The sequence below is a fragment of the Stylophora pistillata genome, chromosome 10, assembly GCF_964205215.1.
Source record: "Stylophora pistillata chromosome 10, jaStyPist1.2, whole genome shotgun sequence".
NCBI lineage: Eukaryota > Metazoa > Cnidaria > Anthozoa > Scleractinia > Pocilloporidae > Stylophora > Stylophora pistillata.
The window spans coordinates 12,522,132-12,547,368 of record NC_142528.1 but is presented as its reverse complement, the minus strand read 5'-3'; the positions used below and the strand labels follow the sequence as shown (position 1 = coordinate 12,547,368).

Sequence of the window (25,237 nt, the reverse complement as noted above, 5' to 3'; positions counted from 1 at the left end):
TTTTGCTGATTGAGTGTTTGAATTAATCCCTTGAGTTACTTTGTTTCTTTTTATTGACTTAGTGTGGTCGTTGCTTAAAAAAAAAGGAACTTGCTCAATACAAGTGCTGTTGATCTAAAGTAAATGGGATAATTTTTGTATAAGACCTGAAGAAGGGATCAGTTCCTTCTGATACGCGTTTGCTTCTTTTCCGTTTCCGTGCGTGGGCTTGGGAGGAAAAGAGAGCTTAAAAACGACAAAACTCCCCACTTTCGCTTGTCGTCTTTTTGGCTCGCTCAAAGGTCCACTGAACAAGAAACCCGCCACAACAACTCAAATAATTTCTTCTCACTGCGCACTTACGTTCTGATGACGCAGATAAGGTACATCGCAGGATTTGAGATCACCGTAGTATCCTAGTGAGGTAATATTCACCGAAATGCTGCGCAAAAAAGTAAGGAACGCCGTAACGCCACAAAATCTCAATGCGACTGTGTCTTCGCAAGATTAAAAAAAAACAAAACCTTGAATCTGACTGAAACATACCGGAAGCGATCGGAACTAAAATTGCTTTCATGTTGATAAGTGTTAGAACGGCATCGTACATCTTATCGGATGCACACAAACAGGGCATGACTAGAACAACTTGTCTACTTTTACAACCACGCACACCGCCCCTGACTTGTCAAATACAGTGAAGACGAATAGTAATTTGGCACATGTAAACGAAAAGCAGAAGAAACCTGTGCGCAGACTCAAATAAAAACTTGCTCTTTTAAAGCAGATATGACACAGGGTGAAAGTTGCGCTATCACTTCGTCGATTTCGCCTACTGCTTGCACTACTCAGTATGAAGTTACTCCAAATCAAATAAACCTAAATAAAGTGTTTTTCTCAAAAGAAGGACTCGAACAGCCTTACGATATTACCTCAGTGGTGAAGTCCATCCATCGCTGGATGTACTAAACCTAGTATAAAACCAGCTGAACTCCTGTGTGAAGTGTACAATGAAACAACGAATGAATGGCAGTTTATCAAAAGCTTTACTGAGCGTGGAGCGAGAGTTTAGGTTTGATTGTTCCAGATGACAAGGTGTATGGTGTTGGCTATGATCGATCAGGTGCAGTGACGGAATTGTTAAGAGTCGAATGTTACAACCCAGAGAGCGATGAATGGAAGCTGAAAAATGAAATTTCAATTGCTTGGGTTGAAAGAGCCCAGCGACAATTCAAAATTTGCGGCACAATGAAAGCTTTTCGAGGGTGTCTTGCATTCCTACCGAATGTCACCTGTGAAGAAAAACTGGACATGGAAAGTTTTTCGAAGTTCATACTGTGGCTTACCTTATTAACTGAAGTTTCTCTGCTTATTTTAAATTGGAGGAAGATTTTTTTCGTGTAGTCTTTGACTTACAAACCTTGTTAAGAGTCACAGTAGCCGACTTATGTGGTTTCCAGACATTGGCTCAACTTTAAATGAAAGTCGCTGGCTTTGCCATAGTTGAATGATCTGATTTTGTACGAGTTAGCAAGAAAGCATCTGATTTCTTAATAGCGATATGCATATGTATCTATTATGTGTCCCCACTCAGGCAAACCTGCGCCTCAAAAATCGATGCCGCACAAACTTTTATTTACTCTTTCAAGATTTCAACATAGAAATCACAGGGGACCCACACAAGCGGCGCGTCTGCTCGTTTCTTCGAAATATAAATGTTGTATGAAAATATAAAACTTATATCAAGGAACGTCTATGTTAAGGCTCAAAATAAATGTAAACCTACCTCACTTGCTGTGTATTGTCGTTTCTACAATACAATACAATACAAAGACTTTATTTAAACACGATAATTTTTAAAGCGACTACACGCTTGTGGGGGCGTGCGTAAAATGGATTAAAATGAAATGTAGTAAAATAAAATAATTAAAGTAGCCTTTCTGTGGTTCTAAATGGCGAATTTGAGCGATTTGGTAGATTTTGCGTTGACTGTAACGCAGAATCTACCAAATCGCTCAAATTCGCCATTTAGAACCACAGAAACGACAATACACAGCAAGTGAGGTAGGTTTACATTTATTTTGAGCCTTAACATAGACATTCCTTGATATAAGTTCACGATATTACGACTCTTCTATATTCTCCCTTACATTTCCTTATATTTCGAACAAACGACCAGACACGCCGCTTGTGTGGGCCCCCTGTGATAGAAATAAGAAACGAGTGGAGCATTTAGTACTATACCGAAAAGCTAAACCAATCAAATTCCACGTTAGATCAATAGGTTGGTATTTTCAAAATGGCCGACGAACCGAGCACACAACGAGATCGGGAAAATTTTCGCAATGGTCTACAGTTTTTCGATCGGACCGACGATCTTACGGCCTCAAATGTTGGATTAGCTGCTCGAGAAGGTGACGAAGAAAGACTGATACGTCTTATTGCCGATGGTGAGTTATTATATTTTATACGATTCGAATTATTATTTTATACATATCTGTACATACTCAAAATGTAGCTAGCGTCTGCAGTCGCTGCGATTCGTTTACAATCACCAGTAGTGGAGTCAAGGGGAAGGAAAAGTATCAATTTTTACTCCTCATTTATTTTTGGTCTTACAGTTTTCTTTCATGTCTCTAATTGCACAGGTTTTTTGGTTACTATAAACTTGGAAGCCTTGGAAAACTTGATTGTCACACAAGAAATTAAATAACTTCAACAGCGATAAATTTTCATGAGTGTTTTAATCCTGTCTCGTTTTGTAAAATCGCTGGATCCCTCAACCATTCAGCTAAGGTACTGATAGTTGTGGATCTATTCTTGAACAAATCAATATTTCAAAATTTTCCATATATGTTTTTAATCAAAATTACTTTGATTTATAACGTTCAAGCGCTCTTAGCTGCAACCGTTTTAATCGCCATGTTGTTAGGTAAAACATTTTGCCGCCTACAATTGTGGTTTAAGTTCTCAATTTGGCGACTTGTTTAGGTGGTTGTGAAGCAAGCTTTGTATTATGTCAAGCTTAGAAAAGCATTTTCATAAAATATTTATTTACAGATGCTCTGTCACTTAATGACGTAAAAATCTGCATACCTCCTGTCCATGTTTAAAGCCTTTGGGTATTGGTGTGAACCTCCTAAAACAATTTCTGGTCTGGTTTTTTTTTCCTGGAAATTAAAATTTTCTTCCTGGAGACCATTTGTGATTTTTAGAATTTGAATTTTTAGAACTTTGAGTCCTGTTTTGACATCTCCTATGTTTTGTACTTGTTTAAGCATTATGAGAACACACAAAATACAAGTTCATTTTTAAAGTGATACCAATTGTAAATAAATTGCAACAAATTTATTTGCATCAATTAAGTAGGTTGTATATTCATTAACAAATGGTAAACACCACTGCGTACACTATTGAGTTATGGATGCACGCGGGAGGTTGCTAAGCACGAAAGAAGCGTAAGAGTCACTCGAGGCGATAGCCGAGAGCGACTCTAGCTTCTTGAGTGCTTAGCAAACCTCCCAAGTGCATCCATAACTCAATAGTGTACGCTGTGGTGTTTACCATTTGTTTTATAACATAACATTAACACACTGTAGCTAGAGTTCCCTTTTATTTAACAAATCTTACGTGACCAGAAAAAACAAGCGCGCGCGGAAAAATAGTCTTTGCATTTGCTCACGTCAGCAGCATACACCCATGGGCAAATGGGGGACGGTTAATTCACCAATCAGAGCGCGCGCTTTACTTTGGTTATGTTATAAAAATGATTAGAGACATGGTTGTGAGAAAGCCATTTCTCCATAAACTCTTTTGAATAAAGGAGATTAACAGTTCTCTTTGTGTTTATCACAGGATCTCCCTGTGATGTGTCAGATAATCGTGGTTGGTTTCCTCTTCACGAGGCAGCTGCAGCAGGACACTCTGGTTGTCTACAGAGCTTGCTGGAACACAAGAATGATGATCTTCTCAATTCTAGAGCGTACAGTGGTGAAACACCTCTCTTCTTGGCATCATTGAATGGTCACATTGAATGCATTAAGACACTAATGGAATATGGAGCTGATGTAAATGTTATGAATGATGAAGAAGTAAATTTACTAGTAGCTTCTGTCAAAAGTGGCAGCTTAGAATGTTTCAAGGTATGTGTTGCATCATACAGTCAGGGACTCAGGGTGACTGGCTATCTGTCTGACTGACTGACAAAATAAAATCCAACCCGAATTTTATTAGAAAAATAGGAAGACAAGTAGATTATTAAAATACCTCTCAAGCAAGCAAGGGGGTTGTTTCTCCTTAGGTTTCTAAATTTTCCCTATCCAAACTCCCAAACCTGTTAAAAAATCTCGTAAAAGAAACAACAGAAAAAAACCACACTAGATTTTTTCTCTTTTCTTTTTATGGCGTCAGCGCACCTCCTGTCAAGCCAGGTCTTTATTTCTAAAACTGTCAATCAATAACAAAACTCAGTAACATAACTTCCGGTAAAACTAACTTCCGGTTCGCTCTTTTTCTTTTCTTTTTTTTTTTCTTTTTTTTTTTTTTTCTCAAATTCTTTTAGAAAATGAAAGAACAGAAAATAATCCTTAACGGGGGTAATGATTCACCTGGGAACAGATAATTTAATTATGGTTAAGGTAAAGTCTTCACCAGGCCTTCAACTCCCATTAGCTAATTTTTAACCCTTGTACTCCCAGATGTGACTAACATGTAACTTCTCCCTAAAATATCCATACATGATCCAGCAACAGGTAGTGAGAATACTCAAACTTATCAAGTAGAAGTTGTTACCTTGATTAAACGCCAAATTCTTATAGCAAATATAGAAGGAAATGTGTAGCAGCTAGAGGGGAGAATTCATAATCAGATCTTTGGAGTTAAAGGGTTCATTCTCCCCTTAAGCTGCTATACATTTCCTGAAAATCAATTACAAGAGTTCGCTGTCAGATTTAGATAACAAATTCTACTGGATTATGAGTATTCTCATAACCTGTTTGTTCGATAACTTATTGATATTATAGGGAAAAGTTACATGTTAATCACCTCTGGGTGTCAAAGGGTTAAGCCAAGGTGCCCACAAGGTGGCAGAACTTATCCCTGTCTCCATAGCTTGAAAGGAAAAGGGGCATTGCTAGTCTCCCCTTAAATGAGATGCTTGTCAATTGTTAGTCACTTCCAACATATTTAATTTGGTCTCCATTACAGTGCAATAGCAAAAACGGAATTATATGAGATTTCATCAAATGGTTACCCCTTTTGATGGATCTGACAAAGCAACACAAAAGTTCAAGGTATTCATCAATATTCACTTTACCTTTGGCAAATAATTGTGAAATTACCAGACCACCTCAAACACCCTTTGTAAGGTTGGTGTTCATGAGTTTTTTAATCTACAGCTATCTTAAGTATTATAATTGATGATTGTAAACTTCTTTTTTCTCCTTCACTTGGTTCTTTTTCAGATCTTCTTAGAATGTTGTTTAGATGTAAATAGTCAGGATGTTGGAGGATGGAGTGCTTTGCATGAAGCAGCATTTGCTGGTCGTGAAGACTTCATTAAAATACTACTCTCATCTGGTGCAGACATTAACATACAAAATAGCGATGGTGCCACACCTTTGTTTACTGCGGCTCAATATGGACATGATGCTTGCTTGAAGTTATTATTAAAAGAGGGGGCAGATATCAGTTTATTGACTGTAGACAAGGCATCACCATTATTTATTGCTTCCCAAGAAGGCTTGACAGGTTGTATCAACATGCTGTTAACTGCTGGTAGGCGTTATGCTTATTTTCAGAGGATTGTAGACGTCAATCATAAGATCCAATGAGTAATTCTCCCCTCAAATCTCCTTGCATGTCCTTGTAAATTATAATATAACTAAAGCAAAGTGCGCGCTCTGATTGGTTAATTTAGCATCTACTATTTGCCCATGGGTGTACGCTGCTGACGTGAGCAAAGGCAAAGACTATTTTTCCGCGCTCGCTTGTTTTTTTTTCTGATCACGTAAGATTTGTTAAATAAAATGGAACTTTTGTTCCAATGTATCAGTGTTATGTTATAAAACAAATGGTGAACGCCATAGCATGTACTATTGAGTTATGGATGCACTTGGGAGGTTTGCTAAGCACTCAAGTGAGCCCAATGGATTGTGCGCTGGACTGTTATGCGGGAGGTCGAGGGTTCGAGCCCCGGCCGGACCAACACTCAAGGTCTTAAAATAATTGAGAAGAATTTGCTACCTCTCTATAACATCAAGAAATGGTTAGTTATTCTAGTCTTCTCGGATAGGGATGAATAAATGGAGGTCCCGTCTCCTGCAGGGTTGGAGGGTAGGAGACGTTAATTTCCCACACACGAGATTACTGTGTGATGGATGTCCTCCCCTGGGGTGGGATGGGTGGGTTTACTGGGCCCGCAGTAATTGGCGCAAAGCTGTTGCAGTGTCCCCGCCTGTCGCCACGTGCGACTCTTACACTTCTTTCGTGCTCAGCAACCTCCCGCGTGCATCCATAACTCAATAGTACACGCCATGGCGTTCACCAATTGTTAATTAGACAGGCGAATGTGGTCAAGTTACACCCTCTAGCTTATAAGCCTGTCTGTTCTGGTAACCAGTTAGAAGTTAAACAAACTGGAATTGACTGAGGGAGAAGTTACTTATAAATACTGAGGTTAAAAGATTCTAGAGGAATTTTCAGAGTCATTGTATACTGTTGGCATGTTGTTGGGCTCTAAGAAACCACCTGCTAGGGATTGGTAATATTATCCAGCAACTGAACTGAAATCAGTTGGGAACTAACTTTTAGAGGCTCAGCATGATGTTTCAAGATAATGTTACTTTTACGGACTGGTTCAGCCTGTTTTAAACTTTTTATGAGTCGATTTGATTTTGAATTTGTATTTTTCGTTCGGATGTTAAGTTCTCAAGTGTAGTTCCAGGAAAACCAACCATTTTTTTCGTTTCGTTGAGTTAGATAAGGAAAAAAATTATCTCCGCCCCGTACTGAGAGTAGCTTTTTTCCTCAATTTTGTCAACACAAGTTTTTGGTGTGACTTTGATTCGCAAAAAACTTGGCATGAAAAAATAATAGAGCTGTTTCCAGTCTGATTTCATTTCAGCATTCGAAAAGGTTAGCAGAGTATTTTCCAACAGTAATTTGCTTTTTCTTCTAGGAGCAGATCCCGAAAGCAGAGTTATTGATGGAGCAACACCGCTTCACGCTGCTGCGGAACGCGGGCACTACGAATGCATTGAGATTCTTTTGAATGCGGGAGCAAGCGCATGCGCCGAAACTTATGCCGAGAAAATCACTCCTTTGCACCTTAGTAGTCAAGAAGGTCACCTTAAGTGCATGGAGCTGTTTTTATCAGCGGGTGTTAATGTGGACGCACCAACACACAGTGGAAACATGACCCCAATTTGTTTAGCCTGTCAAGGTCATGCAGACTGCACTAAATTGCTTTTGGACGGCGGGGCAAATCCCAACCACATCTATGAAGATGTAGACATGCTGCCCAAGACACCACTGATGGTTTCCGTTGAAGGCGACTACATCGATTGCGTTAAAATCTTGGCGGAACGCGGTGCAGATGTGAACAGAGCGACATACACCACACCTTTAATTCTTGCTGCGCAGAATTCTTCCTATGATTGCGGTAAGATCCTGTTGGACTTCGGCGCTGATCCCAATTTTTTGGATCGAGGGAAGAACACAGCGTTAAGCATCGCTGTTACTAGGTTAGGGTATGGCCATAATCAGAAGTCTCTTCAAGTTCAGTTAGAGTGCATTAAACTTCTTCTCAAGCTCGGAGCAAGCGTCGATCAGCTCCACGAAGGAACTTGCATAGCTTTAAAGGACCCTAGTGCCTTGAGATTTCTTAATCCAGACCTCTATAAGTTGTTATTGGAATTCGAGGGAAATAGACCGCACTCGCAAGAGATTTGCCGTGAGAATTCCCGCGCGAAGCGGGCGAACTTGAAATGGCGCAAACTGGAGCGGCTAACCAGTTCACCGCGTTCACTGCAACATTTTTGCCGGCTCGTCATCAGAAAGAAAATTAGCAGTGGCAGAATGCAAAGAATCCCAGAACTGCCCGTTCCGCCTTCGTTAAAACAGTATCTGATGTATTCCGACTTGTGAACAACGGAATGCTGGTCTATTCTTGTGTTAATACTTCGAAAAATGTTTCATTTCTTTTCTTTGAAGACTTTCAAGACAAGGTCCCTGTGCGTGTCGGTCCTTCGGTCCAGGCCCTCCCATCATGACTCAGAAACTCGTTTGTTCATTCATTAAAGCGAGAATTCGACTAAAAGCAAGTCTGCCTTTGGTTTAGAGTTAAGTAGAGTATAATTGAGTACCGAAAGTGCTCCTGAATTCCTTCCGTGTTTCTTTACTTCGCTGTGATTGGTCCAGAAAATTAGCACCATTTTCTCAACCAATCAGATTCAGAACCAAAGCCAATCGCGATTCGTTCATTCGCGTTTTCCCGTCCTTTGGGCAGTTTGCCTCTTTTCTTTGTGTTCTCATTGGCTCCTTTGTGATATTTTCTCTCTTCTAATTGGCTGTTGTGATTACTTTGGTTTTAGTTTATTTACTCAATAAAAATGTGTCCATCAGTGGTATTGTAACTAGAATAAATTTTATTTCACCATGTCAACTATTATCTCACCGTAATGAACAGTCAATGGAATCTCCCTAACAGTTGTCAGCATGAGGGTTAACTCTCACTCGAATTCCGTTTTCCTCCACAGGAGGAAAAATAAAAATAAGAAAAGGGAGTTCCGGAGATGGACTGAAGTTCCGCTTCAACAGCGTGGGAGAAAAACGAACATAGGACTTAAATGTGCTTTTCGTTCAACTGAAAATCGCTTTGTACTGAGGTTCTTAGGTTTGGAAGGAGGTCTGAAAAAATCCTTTCCACAACAAATAATCGATTCTTGAGTAAATCGTCTGTCGGACAGGCTTATTCCATACGTAGTTTTGACACATCAAGATTTTAAGAAGAAATTTATGAACTTACGAACCCTAAAACGTAAAATTTGTACTATGCTTTCACACGAGTAGACGTTGATCTCTTCGTTTGTATTGCATTTGTGATATATCATGGTTGCGCTGAATCTCAAATGCATGCCAAAAAATGTCAACTTCGCTCCCAGGGCCTTTTCCCTTAGTTCCACCCCCAACTAAGGGAAAGGCCCTGGGAACGAGGTTGAAGAAATGTGTCATTATGCCGACAAAAATGTCGGCATAATGACACATTTCGGTTTATTACATAGCTTGACTTCTCTTTAAGAATTAAAATCTCGATTCAACGCGCGAAACGATAAAACAGCTTTTTTATAGCTTGTATTTTAGATACGACTCCAACGTATCTCGCTGGGAATGATTTGACAATCCCATAATTCTCCAGGAGGATCACCGGAAGTGAACTAGTGAACCAACTTTCGGCACCTGTTGGAGCGTTATTGGGGATAATGACCCCTTAGAAACATAAATAATTGAGAAGTATTAATGAATTTTATTTGTGCCAATGACAGCGCCTTCTTATGAATGGGTGCATCGTCACAAAAGTGTAAGCAATGAACTCGGACTTCCATTAGCAATATAACCATGCGGTCGCTTAAGCATATCAAATAAGATATCCTACGTTGTTGTCGGATGGAGAGCGATGAACGCAGACAGCGAGGGAAAGTGCGACATAACACAAAAACGACGATCCCGACTCAGGAATAAACTCTTCGTTTTCATCTCCGTGAGTTGACGAGACAATGATCAGTTGTAAACGTCTTTAGTTCGATTTAGATTTTCGCGTTAGCGAGTAATAGAAGAGGACGTCATGTATGCTTCATTAGTGAACACTCAGGCGTCGGGCGATGTGACAGGTAAGCTTAAATCTATGTTGCTTTTTTTAAAGGTCTGGCTCACGCTATTAGCTGTCCTCCTTAAGCGGCTAGAGGGTTTTTTCGAACATAATACTGAGAAAAATGTGCTTAATTCACTGTGCTGGGAAATTTTAAATCCATAATCTAAATGTCTAGGCGTTACTTTTCGCAATCTATAAAACACCAGCTTGAAAATCAAGATGTGATATCTGAAAACAAAAATTAGGCGTCGCAGCCCGGAAAATGTCGTATTTCAAAATAAAGAAAACTGTCGTAGACAGCTGGTATAATGATTTCTGGTGCTATCACTGCACAGCGGTAATTGACGAAACCAGTACATTTAAAACTTCTTAGTAGTCTATCTAATTACTATCAATTAGAAAAGAAAGGAAACGAGAAGAAAGTAAATGGATCGAGAAGCTGTGGATGATTTTTTTGCCAAAAACTGCACGGGTGGCAAAAAATTATGGTTTTGGGGCTGGAGGGGATATCGTTACCTTTGGCCTACCCCGAGGGATTACTGACAGAAGCGTATTTGTTTAGTGCAAATCGACCTAAAGACGCGCGTAAATAATTGAGTGTTTATTCCTCTGTTGGGTGAGTCACAAATGGAAAGATACTTAAATCTAATTGCCTCCTTGGTAAATAATCTCTGAATTGAGGTATATATCAAATAGCATTCTCCTCAAAAGTAATGAAAACTGTCTCTTTTTCAGTTGTTATCAACTGCTGGAGTTCTTAGATCTACATATTTTTCTCGAAGTGTTTTTTTCTACGGAGCTTAATTATCAAGCTTGGAGAATACTACTACGCATAAACCTGTTTTGAACTGTCGAGTGAAACGGTCAGATTGGGGAGGATAATTTTAAGACCTTAAAATTTGCTAAGAGTTTTTTTTTTTTTAAAAAAAATTCGTGATAGTTTACCTTCAGAATATCAATTATGTAGCGCTATATGCTTACTGGGGTGATACATATTTACCTGAGAAAGATCACTGAATGGTCTGCACGGCCGCCAAAATAAATATTTTATCGGTTCCATAACGTTTTGTTTCTGGAGATCATTATTTTATGGCTCAGTAAAATCTTGTTTTACGGTCCTTGAAAACTCTCGTCACATTGCGACGAGCCTAATTCATGAAAAAGATAAGATTTTCCTGTGGTTTAAATTTTCACTGATATCAATGAATGTACGTCTCTGCGATAAAAACGTATGATTAGTAAACCATAACAACAACCGCATCATGTTATTCCCTTTGTTTACGTAAATAACTAGGACTGCAAGCGTCTGTTTGATAAAAAAATTTTTCCAGTAGGCCAAATTTGACTACTTATGAACAAGCGTTTTCATAATAGCTCGTTTTCGAGAGATCATTATATTGTTATTCGACCTACTTTGTCAATTTTGATTAATGACACCTTTAGGTCATCTTCAGTTGGAGAAAAATTAGCTCTCTTTGCTTATCTTAAATAATTCATCTCAAAATGTTCAAAGACTCAGATGTAATCATCGAGCTAAAATGAATAATCTAAATAATTACTTCAGAACATTTGGATTCAGATTAAAATATTTAAGGAAAAAACGAGAGGGAAAACAAATGTTAAGTATTAGTTGACTCTGGGATCGATTTTTAAAGAAGCAACGCACATCTTGACTCTTAAAATCAGTTAGACGATCATTACACGCAAAGATCTCTCGGGTAAACATGAATTGTTGTTGTAAAATGCTCGCCCGCTATATTTAATACTATCTTAAATGACGTGAACGTTGAAAGGAGGAGTGAAAGCAACTATCTGACGAAAAAGCTTGCCTCGGGGCCTCCCGGTTTTCATGATTTTGAGATCCAAGATATCCATAAGGTCTGAGGATGAGTTTTAATTGCAGTACATACCTATAGAGTGGGACTAAGGTTGCTTTGATTTATCAGATACGGCGCTTGTTTCAGTACTCCCTAGTCAGAGGTAAACAGCCGCATTCTACGAAAACACAAGCACGATAAAGTTAGCGAACACAAGGCTTCAAGTCAATCAGTATTTAAAGATCAATATCAGAGACTGAAGCCTAACGTTATCTTAACTGTTAATAAGATCAAAATTAATTATCACATGGAGCCAATGAGATCTCGAAGTGAAATCGTGGAAACTGCCAAAAGCGCGTGAAAATGCGGTAGCCATGTCGTGATTGGTTTCAGTTTTGAATTTGATTGGTTGAGAGAGCGGCTGGAGTTTATAAACGCGGGAAAACGCGAGTGCGGTGATTGGTTTAAGTTTTACTTCTGATTGGTGTAGGTAAGCGCAAGTTTTCTAAACCAATCACAAACTGAAGTGAAGCAAAACTAATAAAATCTACGATAAATTTATATACCCGGTTGCAAATTGCTCCGATCATCAAGGTTTCAAACAACTCGGCCCACGCAGTTACACTTAACTCAAAAGCATAAACCAGTTGTTTATTAAAGCGGTTCTTTGTTGATCATCAGATTCAGGGAGCAGGATGCGACATCTTTACCCATATACGCACAGCGACAACTCAGGTGAGTCAATAAATATGTGGTAATATCTGAAACATTTAAAATCAAAATCAAAACCTCATAATGCAACAAAAACAGAAGACCAATCACAAATAACAGGAAATTAAACAAGGGATTGAAAATATTAACTTAGAGCAGAAATAACAGCAACATTAGATGACAACACTAGCATTTCCCTGTCAGTTTAATTCCGATCATTTTGACAAGTCCACGTCATTATTTTCTATATATAACAGAATATACTGTAGGCGATTAAAATAGAAGACTGTACAAAATCCTGAAACAAATCTAATTAAAGGGTGGGAAAAATTATGCAACATCGTAGAGAAAAAGGAGGAAGAATTTTTTATTTTATGAAAAAAGGCGGGAAATTTCTCGCGCTGCGTCCGTAAAAAAGATAAAAGAGCCTCTATTGTGACAGAAGAAGGGGAAATGTTTATTTGTTCATAAAGTCTTACTAAAGAAAACTGAAAAGTAAACATCACACGCAGCAAACAGTGAGCTGTTTCTTAACATTTTTACCCCGCATTGCAAAAACAAATTTGAAGGATAATGAACACAATAGCCTCCATTTGGCGCGAAAATGATATCCTCGTATCTTTGTCATATTTTCGCGCTAAATGGAGGCTATTGTTTCTGGTCTTTTCGTTGTTTATCAAATTCCCTTACATTTTTGGTGATCTTGAAGGAGAAAAGAATTTTAAAACACCTATACAATACTGGTAAAACTGCATGGAAACACCTATGGGTGGGCTGGTTTCAAACTTTAACGAAATTTCAATAGCCATGCCGCTAGCGTCTAGATATATTTGGCGTTACTGCAATTTTCTGTTTGAAAATTAGATTCATTTCTGGGTGAGTAACAGGCAAATTTCCATACTTTGTCAGGGGGCAAAAATCGCTGCTAAATAAGCTCAAAAAATTGTCTCATTCAATTTTACAATAGATTTGGTTCCCCAGACGAAATAAATGACACTCGACGTTCTTTGCAGAAGCAACCGGCCCAAAGAGTAATGTTCACGGTGACTGCATGTTGCACTCTTCAAGGGCGCGATAATAAACATATCTCTGGAAATATCTTTTCAAGTGAAGGACTGCGAAGAATGCTTTTCATTAAAGCAATTCGGAGGATAGCATAGTTCTTCGCAGCCAGTAAAATTGGCTGCTTTTTATCATTACGCATTGATAGATAATCTTGACTCTGAAGAAAGATCACAATGCCTTCTCTTAGATTACTATAGTGCACTTCCTATTTCTGACGTTTTCACACGATTGCTCCCTTTCATTTCAATTTTCATTTGATCCAGGCCCAAATTGTATAGATTTTTGATAGTCTCCATCTGTGTCGAAAAATCAAATAAAAACAAAACAAAACAAAACATTGTGGGAGACAGTCTTTCAATGCTCTCATTGCGGGGAAATTTAAAAAGTTTTTCCACAATCATATTAGTTTCACATGACCAAACAAGGTACTCATCTAAAAGCTACTCCATAACAGAACAATTTTCATGAGCCTGCCTTTGTTTGCTAATTATAAACTGGGATTTGAGGTCGGATAAATTGAATAAAATATTAAAAAGTAATATTGATTACAATTACCCTAAACCTATTTGTGGTACGACCTCACAGAAATCAGCGGTTTTCTGAACTGAATTATGTTTGAAACGGAGTCAGCCTCCCCATTGACATAATTGCATGTGGTTGTCCATGAAAATAAAAAACCGTAACAAAACAGAGCAGCTTTTGGAAGGCAGTTACAAAGACGTTTCACATTCGACAGTTCTAGCTTCGAACCAAGCTTTTTTACGACTAATGAATAAAGGTTGATAGTTTCTAAAGAAACTGTTTAGGGCTGCGTTGGTGGGGGTAACGAAATAATTTGGATATATCAACAAAGTTGAAATGGTAAATTGGCCACCGTAACGATTACAAAAGCTGACGTTTCGAGCGTTAGCCCTTCTTCGGAGCGAAGGGCTAACGCTCGAAACGTCAGCTTTTGTAATCGTTACGGTGGCCAATTTACCATTTCAACTTTGTTGATATATCCAAATTATTTTTTTACGACTAACCAACTGTTTCGGGATCTAGAACCTGCTAAAATCCACCTGAAGGGCGTCATAACTTATCGTACTAACATTTTAATGAACAGTTTATTACTTGAAGATGATTCAATTAGGTTTCCAGGTTTCACTTGCCCAGGGAATTCGGGCGACTCGCCGCAAAACCAGCGAAGCTGAAATGAAACAAATGCATTTGTTTTTCGTTTTCTCTCAAGTTTACCTTCGAAACAAGTCTGTGGTGATAACTATCGGCAAAGGAACAATCTCAAGTCTTTTCTATAAAATCTAATGTATATTTTCACATTTTATTCTAACCTGACAAAAGAAAGATAGGCGTTCTCAAAGGCTGGTATTTTCATCGCCGAGTAATTAGCCAATCTAATTTTCAACATACTAGGACGGATCTTAGATTGAATTAGTAAAAAATTAGGTTTAAGACGATATAGGCTTTTTGTGGTTTAATACCATTCAGGCGAATGAGTCGTTGTAAGTTTAAAAAGCCTATTAGCATTTTTTTTCCACTGAACTGATAAGAGGGCCTGTATATATCTATGCGGCCTAATTTAGCTCTTGAGCAATCCTCCTTTGTGTTCAAGTGATTTTTAAGAAACCAACCTAAACTATGGTTCAAATGCAATTAGCTAGCGCTATGCAGCATTGATACACACAATGTTCCCGAGAGATATAGACTACTAGAGCTCCCACAACAATTAGAAATAGCACACACAGCGAAAACGCTAAGCATAGAAGGGTGCAAAGCCGCAAATTGTCAAGCAAAGCGCGTAAGTACTTCTCAAGCTTAGTTGCGACCTTTCGAAAGTCCCATTTCAGTTAAAAAATCTTAGCCAATAGAGCTGGTAAACAATCACTGACTTGAAAACATCAGAACTCGGTTGGGGGATGGCCCGTGTTGCAAACAAAACATTTGATCGATTGGAATCCAGCTCTGACTTTCATATCATTTTTACAGTCGACTCTTTTTGCATATTTTCAAAATAAATTTTTCCCGTACTCATCACGCGATACCAAAAGGCAAAAAAGAAAAAAAAAAAAAAAAAAAAAAAAAAAAACGAGAAAGAGAAAAACGAAAGCGGCGCTGAGTTGTGCCCAAAATTTAATCAAAACTAAGTTTCAAATTTTGCGTATTCAAAATTGCAAAATAATGTATTCGGCTTAGCGTGATCTCAGATAGGCTAAAACAGCGAAGCATCCCACAGTTATATCGAGGAATTAGGTAGCAAAATATAACGATTCACAAAGGTGGAATTTTCTCCGTAAAATAATGAAAGTGTGCGTAGATGTTTCTTCCATGGGTTCAAGGTCAAAGGCGAGAGTTGAAGCTCTGTAGGGAGGCCGAACATATAGTGATCACGCCGATTTATTCAGTGCCATTTAAAGCTGAGATTCGGCGACGCGCGTCAAAGGCAATGAGCAAATATCAGATCTTGTCAAGCTTATCTAAAAACCGCTTGGGAGGCCCAAGTGACCAAGGACTACTCTCTTGCGCCAGGTAGGTAGCTGATCAAGTCTTGATGCCAATTTTTCATCTTTTTGCCCTGTAATCTTACCTTTTGTAAACATATCTGCTTCCTCCTGTGGTTTGAAACTATTTAAGGGGCGGGAGTGTACCTTGGATTTCAATTTATAACCTTGATATTTGCCATTTTTGGTGAGGATCAATTGAAAGCGTTCGAAGTGAAATGCGACATATACGAACCTCGAATACCTTTTTTAAATATTTTTGTTGCACGAATTTTGTGGTAAAGGTAATAATATTCTTTATTTTCCGGATACCTGATTGTTTAAGTACGATTTGATACCGTACAGCAAAAAAGCAGATTACGATGGCACACATAAATTAGAGGACAAACTGGCCCATGTCATGTTCGAACTAGTCGTAGGATTTTTCAGGCATGAGAAATAAATGACATGTGTTTGCGTGGGTTTCAGATTTACGACCCAAGTCAAATTTTCGGTTCAAGCAAAATAAACGCCCACGCGGCGGACAAAATTCCATCAGTTCTTTTCCATCAAAATGAACCAATGATCAAACCGTCCGCGGCTTTGTAATGAGGTTTTGTCTGTGATAATTATCTCAAATATTCTGCCATATGGCTGAACATATGTAATTATTCTGTTTTGGCGAGATCGCTTTGACATTCTGTCGATCCACGATTCCCTTTTCACGATACCCAATGAAAGGTTCGTTGAGCGCGCTACTGCTGATGCGTGACATTTTTGCGCAGTTTTAATTGATCTGTTGTTCGTTGCGTAGAAGGCTGAAGAACTCAGATGATCTTCAAAACACACAGTGGCGATGGAGCAACGATAAGCCAAAGTTCTGGCGTAAGGCCCACATGGTCTATTTTGACAGCGAAACCGCAGCAACTGTTTGGATTAATTTGACTCTCATATGGCATATTTCTCACAGATTTGTTTTAACATAAGAATAATTTCGTCTCCAAATTCGGCGGGTGGTCCCAATTATTCAATCGATTTCAAGCTGAAAATAGGCAAAAGAAAAAAGGAAAGAAAAGAAAAAAAAAAAGACTCGTGGGTCTGTGACTTGGTGATTTCGGCGTAATCAAAAGAAGCTGGATAGCAAACCACAAAATAATTGAAAATTGTTTCGTACAAGCAAGAAAATCGCTTTACTTTTAAACGTCAGAAACACTTGTACTGGCGCGAATCCCATGATATAACACCCAAGAATCCACGACTAGCGACAAATAGCAATCGTCACGGTTGTTTACAGAAAGGCGAGTGCGTTTATCTCATAACTCTTGCATGAAATGTAATTCCAGTGGTCTCACATTAGCAGGTACAAAAATTTTATTAACAACCGGTGGAAACCACAAGCGTTTGTCCGCCTTCAGGGGTGGATTGTGGGGGGAAGACCCCTAACAAACTGAAACAAATAAAACGAACACACTAATAGTAAACACGAAAACAAACAAACAAAACGATATTGTTCAGAACGCTAATTTTCCCTTATGCGTAAAGAAAAACACAAGCCTTTTTTTGAAAAGTGACAATCTACTACAATTGACATAGAGCGAGTTCGTTTCCCCTTAATCTATGCTGAATTTTTAAAGTAATTTTCACCGATTCGGCATTACGATAGATATAAGTAAACCTTCGTGCTAGCTCACCAACAACGGCAAATGATTTCCACGTTTTTCTGCTTGTTAAATATCGTTGTCATGTACCGAAAATATTCTTTCTGCACTCGACTGCGTCTCCAAGGGGTAGACAAGGGTTTTCTGCTGTCTTAAGATTTTGTTTTTGTTTTCCAATAAACCCTAGCTGAAAATTTACTAACCAAGTTTTAAAAAGTGTTTCAATTCAAAGCTTCTTCGTTTGGCGTATGTATCCAATTTTTATACAGGCGACACGAATTTTTCTATATTTTAAATGCTTTTATTTTTCCGCGGCAAATTATTCGGAAATTAGCCTGAGGATATTTACATTTCACGCTTGCAATTTGGCAAATAATTTGGTAGCAAAAAAGGCTTTGTCGAAAATGAAAAAAAAAGATCAGATGACCTTACAAAGAAATCCTTACCGGGAGATGGACAGGCAAGTTATAGATCCAAGACTGTTAGCAGCAGGTTTCCGTTCGTGGTGTTACTATGCAAATTTGTATCGCTGCCTTGAATGTAGTTACAACTTCCAATCGCGCGTGCCCAAAAACCTGGGAGCGACAATTTGTAATTTGTTTCGCCGTTGGGAAAGCTTTTCTTGGTTCGAAGGAATGCCCGACAGATAACATCGAACCGTTTGTCGAGACAATAATTTGGCACCATTGTAAAGCACGCCTGACAATTCATAACGCAACTGTAAATTCCTGCCTTCGAAGGAATTGATTCGCTCTCCCAGTGCCGCGTCGGCTATTTCACGAAGAATCGGCAAACTCATAAGAACGGCCACTGAAGATTAATTTTTTGCTCAAATGTGACCACGTGTCACGAAAAATCGCCTTTGGACACCGATACAATGACTTTGGAGAAATTTCGATGAAAATTGTGGGTGCCTAGCGGCATTTATGGCAACATGTTTCTTGACTCTATGTTTTGAGGTGTCAGTTGGACTCGCGCCGTATAACACAGTTATCTGTCCCCGCGTTTGTACACTGTATCTTCGCATTGAACTTCTGTCCGATGGAATCAAAGTTGCCTTCACTACCGTGAACAACACAAGTAAGTTATGTTACACCAGAGCGAATTTGTGTTGGTTTACGAGTGAGATTCGCGGGTACAGCCATAATACCGCTCGCAAGTAGCTGCGAAGTCTTCACAAAACATCTGCTTATATTTTCTTCGCGAGCAAGACAAATTTACATTTTACTCGCATAAGCGAGCGTGAAATGTGAATCTGAAAATTAAATTTTCTGTGTTTGAAGGGTATATGTGGGTTCAGAATCGAGCAGAACGCATCGAGCGACTCGCAATAGCATGGAAAACATTTCTGTTTCTAGTATGTTTACATCTCCTTATTTACATTTCCTGTTTATTTGAAGACGTGATAATTTATTCAGTGAATTAATAAATTACAAGTTTAGATCTAAAAGGAATCAATAATTTATGAGAATCGGGCCCTTTCAGCTTCACAAGCGGGACATGTTCTCAAATTTTTAAATTTTTACACGCTTATTTCAAGGATTTTTCTCGCCCGTAAAAAATGGCGCGGTATGGTCGAATTCGGCGATATCGCGCACCCAGAGATCCCCCTTTGGAAGATAGTTCGTGCCAGTTATTAATCAAGTGTTTCTCCTCGCATCCGGGCTTTAGGTTCGCCGTATTTAACAGATCGTAAACTAGAGATGGACGCGTTAACAGGAATGCCCTCTGTGACGGCGGATCCTGACAAGCAGATTTTGACAGGTTATACGCCTGGAAGAAACAATCTTCAGCCTTCGGGCAATCGTGACCAACAGTCTGGGCTCATCTCCCTTACTGGAATTAAGCCTCAACTTATGGCGCCAGTTGAAGCGAGTGCTGACAGATTTGTTATAAACGTGAGTGGCTTGAAATTTGAAACACACGTTCAAACGCTAGAACAATACCCCGAGACCTTGCTAGGGAATGCGACTAAGCGATTGAAGTATTATGATTCCACTCGGAGTGAGTATTTCTTCGATCGCAATCGTCCTGCTTTCGACGCGATTTTGTTTTATTATCAATCTGGGGGAAAACTTTTACGTCCAGCCAATGTGCCCATGGACGTGTTTGCAGACGAGATTCGGTTCTACGAACTCGGAGAGGATATTTTACACAAAGTGGAACAGGAAGAAGGGTTCATCGAAGAGGAGAAACCCATTTTGCCCGAAAATAAACTACAACGTAAAATCTGGGAGTTATTCGAGTTTCCTGATACGTCTTTAGCAGCGCGTGTTGTTGCAATATTTTCGGTTGTTGTGATTACGCTGTCTATTGTGACATTCTGCGTGGAGACTCTACCGCAATTCAGGCAAGAGGAAGATGGAGCCAAGCGAAGGCAACCGTGGTTTACCCTTGAAACGGCCTGCATTATTTGGTTCACGTTTGAATACTTGATGAGGCTTATCTCGTCACCTCAGAAGCTGGTGTTTGTGCGATCGTTTTTAAACCTGATCGACATTGTAGCTATTTTGCCTTACTATATAACACTACCGATGCAAGACACCAAAGCGTCTAGTTTCGGTGTTCTCAGGGTGATTCGGTTGGTGCGCGTATTTCGGATTTTTAAATTGTCAAGGCATTCCAGAGGACTTCAAATTCTAGGACACACACTACGCGCAAGCCTCCGCGAGTTAGGCCTTTTAATTTTTTTTCTTCTTATCGGCGTCATCTTGTTCAGCTCGGCGGTGTATTATGCCGAAGGCGGTGAGGAAGGCTCACATTTTAAAAGCATACCTGATGCTTTTTGGTGGGCTGTAGTCACAATGACAACCGTTGGATATGGGGACATGAGGCCTATCACTGTCTGGGGAAAGATCGTAGGGTCGTTGTGCGCTATTTCCGGCGTGCTGACTATAGCTCTTCCGGTGCCCGTAATAGTGTCGAATTTTAACTACTTTTACCACCGCGAGAACGAACAGCGAGCAGCCGAACAGAGCAAGAAAGAGAAGGAGCGCATGGAAAGCGAAAGACTTCAGAAAGAGAAGGAAGAAGCAGAGCAAGAACGAAAATATGGAGCAGTTGATCATAATGGAATGAATGGACCTGAAACTGGCATAGAAATGGAACTACTAACATCGCTAGACAGCATTCCTTTGAATTCTAAAGGACACAAGAATAAGGCAAATACGGCAGTTGTGGCGAATTCCATGCCTCTTGTGGATTACCCCGATTCTACTATACGATTTGAAACGGGGGTGTAACGAAGATATTTTCCCTCTTTATTGTTATATAATTTGGAGGTTTGGGGGGTAAATCGGAGCTGTACAACTGCCAGATTACAGGACTGTGTCGGAACGTTCAGGCAGAATGGATCGTCACAGCGGAAATCGCCCAAGATCGAGGAACATGGATGAGTGCCGGCCAAACACTTTTCCACGTAACAGCAATGGAATCAATGCGAGCGAAACTCCGAAAGAGTGAACACAAGAGATTTCTCCTCGCGGCTCGTGAAATAATTGGAAACAACCTGCTTAATATAGCAATGTGAACAAAGAAACAGAAAATCCAAGGTATCATGTTAATGCTGTTAGAACAACAACAACAACAAAAAAATACAGCAACATAATCTTTGCTACATCCAAGAGTAACCACTTTGACTTTGTGAAGAAATAGACTCACTTTTTTTATGTATGTAAAATTCACTAATTTATAATTGATATGCTGCACAAAGGTTGCACGCGGTGGCCAACCGGCCAAGATTGATGAGCGGCTAAAAAAATTTAGTTTGTATTTGAATAAAAGCTAAGAGATAACGAAGTACTAGTAGTTAGACAGATAGGCGATATTTTTATTCTTTCCTTGTCCGGCAACATAGTTGTACGGAATTCTTGTTTTTCGTTTTTCAATTTTTCGGTTCTCTTGGAGAGAATTTTGCCAGCCCACAACCATCGGATTGAATACGAAGATTCAAACTGTTTATAGGTAAAGAGATTTTTGATTCTCCTAGCTCAGCAAATGCGATTGTAAGGGCTTTAAAACTATCAGAAACTTAAATAACCAAAACTTTTCGACTTAACTGAAAAGAAATTCTTATGGTCAGTTGTATGGAAGAAGAACAAAGTGGCAACGACTGTTAGAAATTTTTAGCCAAAGGCAAGACAATTCGCCGATAAGGAGGCTTTGGAAAAACACACTTTTTGTTGAAAGCATCGTAAACAAACGAGAAAACTAAACAATGAAAAAGACAGAAGTACTTTATAGAATAATATTGACTGAGAGAGATTCGTGAAATATGATGTTCTGACATGTGACAATATTCCGTCAAAGACTTGTTGGTTACGGGTATGACCCAAAACAATGTAGAATTTAAAACTTCTATTGAAAATAAACGAAAAAGATCATCTGGCCAAACCGGGGAACGTTACAGACTGGCGTAATTGAAATGTATCATGTAATTTTGAAAGCGTAGTGAGTGGAAGTCAGATATATATTACACTTGAAAGCCATTTTAAAAACTGATGTGCGGGACACGAATCTAGAAAATGATTAAAATCACCTTTGTACCATTAAAGAGTTTTATTGAAGAAAGTTTGCCTACAAATGCATTTTCTTTAAATCGGGAGAATTGTCAGAGAGGGCGATTCAAACATTTTCTTTATGTTTACATCTCTGGACTCGACACTTGGGCGACGAGTGATTTAAATAGAAGATGGGCTGATGGCTATTGTTTTGTTTTGTGTTTTTCTTTTTTTTTTCCGCGTTTTTGGTGATCGACTAATTTTTATTTCTTGAATTCAAAGAAAAATTGAAAGTTACTGATTTCAGTGCAGCCTTTGTTACCCAACACGTCTACCGAAGGCATCTTGAAACATCTTGTTCAAATTCATTAAAACCACGTTTTGACGACTCTGAATATTTTTACCCTCCGAGTCTCACCATTTAATCGGAATACTTCTCTGTGATTGGCGTGAGCCCCTCATGGTTTCATTAAAACTACAATTGTTTACCTCTTGTCTGTTGAATAACCGAGTCACTCAGAATTTAAAATAAAATAATTTTCTGTTTTCCTCAAAGAATTTTTTTAGCGCCGTGTTCCGGCCGAAAGGCGGCTTTTTCAGTGGATAGTGTTCGAATTGAAATAGAAGTAGAGCTCGCACAGGAAAACGGAGCGAAGAGCTGTAATTGGAAATGTTTCACATATTGCTGCAATAAGATTATTTCGTACATATGTATTTGTATTCATTGTTTCTACATCAATGCTACAATTTTCGAAGGTCGTTGATGGCACAGATCCCAATTTCTTATCTATCACGAATGAATAAATTTACACCGGTATCGCTTTCAGTATTTGACAATTTCGATTAAAAAAAAAATTACAAAATTTTAACCGCGGACTTATCAATGTTTATAACGAAATAAGCCCCAGCTGGGAAAATAAATTGATTTTATTTAACTTTTCTGCGGAATGCCTGCTTTTTAGGCTGTTGGTTTCTTTTGAAGAACTTCGAGGCGAAGTGGCAAGTTTTTTTCGGAAACCGAGCATTCCATTATAGTGGCCCCTCGCGAATGTCACCATTCGTCGCGAAAATAATTCCGGCAAACATGAACGTCTCATGATCAGTGTCCAAATTCTTTTGTTTTTTTTCACAAGAGAAAATTGCGTCGAACAACAACTACCCAGTGAGAGGAAATATTTTGTAAAAGTTCTATCCTTGTCACAGGGAAAGAAAAAAAAAACACTCACACCTGTTCTCCAACCGAACAGAATGGGACTTTGTTGTTCGCAGATTGTTTTTTATTCGCCAGTTTTACCACGTCAATATAACTTTTTTTTGTTTCACTCCAAAGATTAAAAAAATTTACTATTTTGTGGCAAAAATATTCCTCAGTTGCCGAACGCAGTCAAGTGCGGGTAGCGATACTGCCAGACGAAGACATTCCGTCGTTTAGTCAAACACTTGTAAAAAAATTCTACTTCCATCGTATATCTGTGTCGGGTAAGTGAATTTCTATTCTTCATTTCAAAGCTAAATTCAACCAATAGGAATTAACTAATTTGCGTCCACTGTGAAAAACAACGTGAAACTCAGCGAGAAACATGAAGGTAGAAAGCTTGGCCATCTGGGAGGTGATTTCTACTCGATTTAAATACTTGTCTTTAATCCAATGACTTTTGGATATAGCAATGATTGCGATATATTGAAAGCGATGTCTAATCAGGTGAATACATCGCGTAGAGACAAAATATAGTAAAGGAATGCGATTCGCTTGTCTGCACGAGTCGATAAATTTTGATCATTTTCTTTCGCACCGCGCATGTCTGTTTTCGTTTCTGATTGTCACGACTCTCAGATGAACCAACTCAAGTCTTTCAAACTTCCTTCTAGGACCTCAGGGGTTAAATTGCGGTCATTTTGATCCTGTTTGTCGAGCGAGGAGTGATCTTTTCCTGGATACACGGGCACTCATACTCTGAATATAAAGCAATTCGTGCTACAATGGAACACTATTGTATATGCAGGTTTAATTGACAAATTCGCAGCAAGACTTGCCAGAAACTTCTTTAGATTCTTCCGTTTTATATTTACATAAATTGTGTAATAAGCAATTCAAATCTGTCAGCCGAACAATCCGCTCTTTCATCGATCAATCATTACCTCTGTAAAAATAATACGTCTTAAGTTAAATTAATTCAATTTTCCTTTTTTTTTTTTTTTTTTTACTTCTAAAGTGAAAATATGTTAGGTTTTATGGTAATTCTTTAAGGTTGCTGTACTGAACCTTTAATATTATTGTTTTTCTATGACGGCAAAGTGGAGGTCGAATGCACCGCTGAATTGGGAAGAAAAAGAAAAACCTTATCCCTTTAATTTCTGTATTCATGTGACGAACAATTATTTATCTCTGATTTGATAAAAATTAAAGGGTTTGGTCAGCAGATTACAACAGAAATAGACAACCAGAAAAACAGCAATGGAGAATAAGATCTAATTAGAAAAAAAAAAGTGAAAATAAAAATGGCAAATTGAGATGAGAAAATTTATTATTGGAAAATTGAGTGATGCTCAGCTGTGAGCTACACTCATGGACATGATGAAGATTTTTGATGACGACACGGAAAAATTTGTCACAAGGACCGATGAATTGAATAATGAACCAAACAGAAAGGAAAGACAGACAAACCATCAACGTCCCAAAAAGCGAGGGCGATTTTTGCCACCGAAAGGAAACACGTACCTCACAGAATTTGATCCCGAAACCAACCCAACTAAACACGCGCAGTTAACAAACTGTGACTTTAGTCATCGATCTGTCTTTTTTTATTTAGCTTGCGCTCCGATTTTAATCGATAAAGTTTAAATGCAGCTACATACTTGTGGCCAGGTTGCCAAGTAATATTAAAAATGGCGGCGACCAATCTACGATCTGTCTAATCTTTTCACCATATATAAACATTGGCGGCTAGGGATGTAGAAGAGTTTCATAGTCAACTTGATGAAGTTTCCTTATGCTTAAACCTAAAGTAGCTCCTTTTTTAACTGAGCAGCGCTTTCACTGACCAGAGCTTTTGGTGTGACTGAGAAGTCTGGAAAACTTAGTTCACTCATCTGCAAACCTACGCTTATTCAGGGCTATTTACAAATTCTGAGTTACCAAAAAGGATGTCAAAACCTCCCCTTTCCT

At 38.8% G+C, this 25,237-nt stretch overlaps 2 protein-coding genes across 4 annotated transcripts; both read left to right on the top strand.

Moving 5' to 3' along the window:
* Window positions 1-2,171: 2,171 nt before the first annotated feature.
* LOC111320323 (uncharacterized) lies at window positions 2,172-8,638 on the top strand. Its single transcript, XM_022923006.2, has 4 exons — window positions 2,172-2,426; window positions 3,832-4,118; window positions 5,439-5,751; window positions 7,154-8,638. The coding sequence occupies exons 1-4, from the start codon at window positions 2,276-2,278 to the stop codon at window positions 8,119-8,121; spliced, it is 1,719 nt and encodes a 572-aa protein (XP_022778741.1). The 5' UTR covers window positions 2,172-2,275; the 3' UTR covers window positions 8,122-8,638.
* Window positions 8,639-9,612: 974 nt separating this feature from the next.
* On the top strand, window positions 9,613-22,141 carry LOC111320440 (potassium voltage-gated channel subfamily A member 1). Of its 3 annotated transcripts, XM_022923113.2 has the most exons (3): window positions 9,613-9,863; window positions 12,343-12,396; window positions 19,244-22,141. In XM_022923113.2, exons 1-3 carry the CDS (start codon window positions 9,818-9,820, stop codon window positions 20,812-20,814), a joined length of 1,671 nt encoding a protein of 556 aa, XP_022778848.1. In that variant the 5' UTR covers window positions 9,613-9,817; the 3' UTR covers window positions 20,815-22,141. The 3 variants fall into 3 exon arrangements, with proteins under 3 accessions (XP_022778848.1, XP_022778855.1, XP_022778843.1); XM_022923120.2 differs by lacking the exons at window positions 9,613-9,863; window positions 12,343-12,396 and adding an exon at window positions 15,838-15,963; XM_022923108.2 differs by lacking the exons at window positions 9,613-9,863; window positions 12,343-12,396 and adding an exon at window positions 18,068-18,652.
* The last annotated feature ends 3,096 nt before the right edge of the window (window positions 22,142-25,237 follow it).

Bases quoted from the DNA above. Each gene is read 5' to 3' on its own strand.
- LOC111320440 (XM_022923108.2), top strand. From the start codon at position 18,499: ATGGCAACATGTTTCTTGACTCTATGTTTTGAGGTGTCAGTTGGACTC. The intron at 18,653-19,243 runs GTAAGTTATGTT...TCCGGGCTTTAG, and splicing joins CACTACCGTGAACAACACAA to GTTCGCCGTATTTAACAGAT.
- LOC111320323 (XM_022923006.2), top strand. From the start codon at position 2,276: ATGGCCGACGAACCGAGCACACAACGAGATCGGGAAAATTTTCGCAAT. The intron at 2,427-3,831 runs GTGAGTTATTAT...TGTTTATCACAG, and splicing joins GATACGTCTTATTGCCGATG to GATCTCCCTGTGATGTGTCA. The intron at 4,119-5,438 runs GTATGTGTTGCA...GTTCTTTTTCAG, and splicing joins GCAGCTTAGAATGTTTCAAG to ATCTTCTTAGAATGTTGTTT.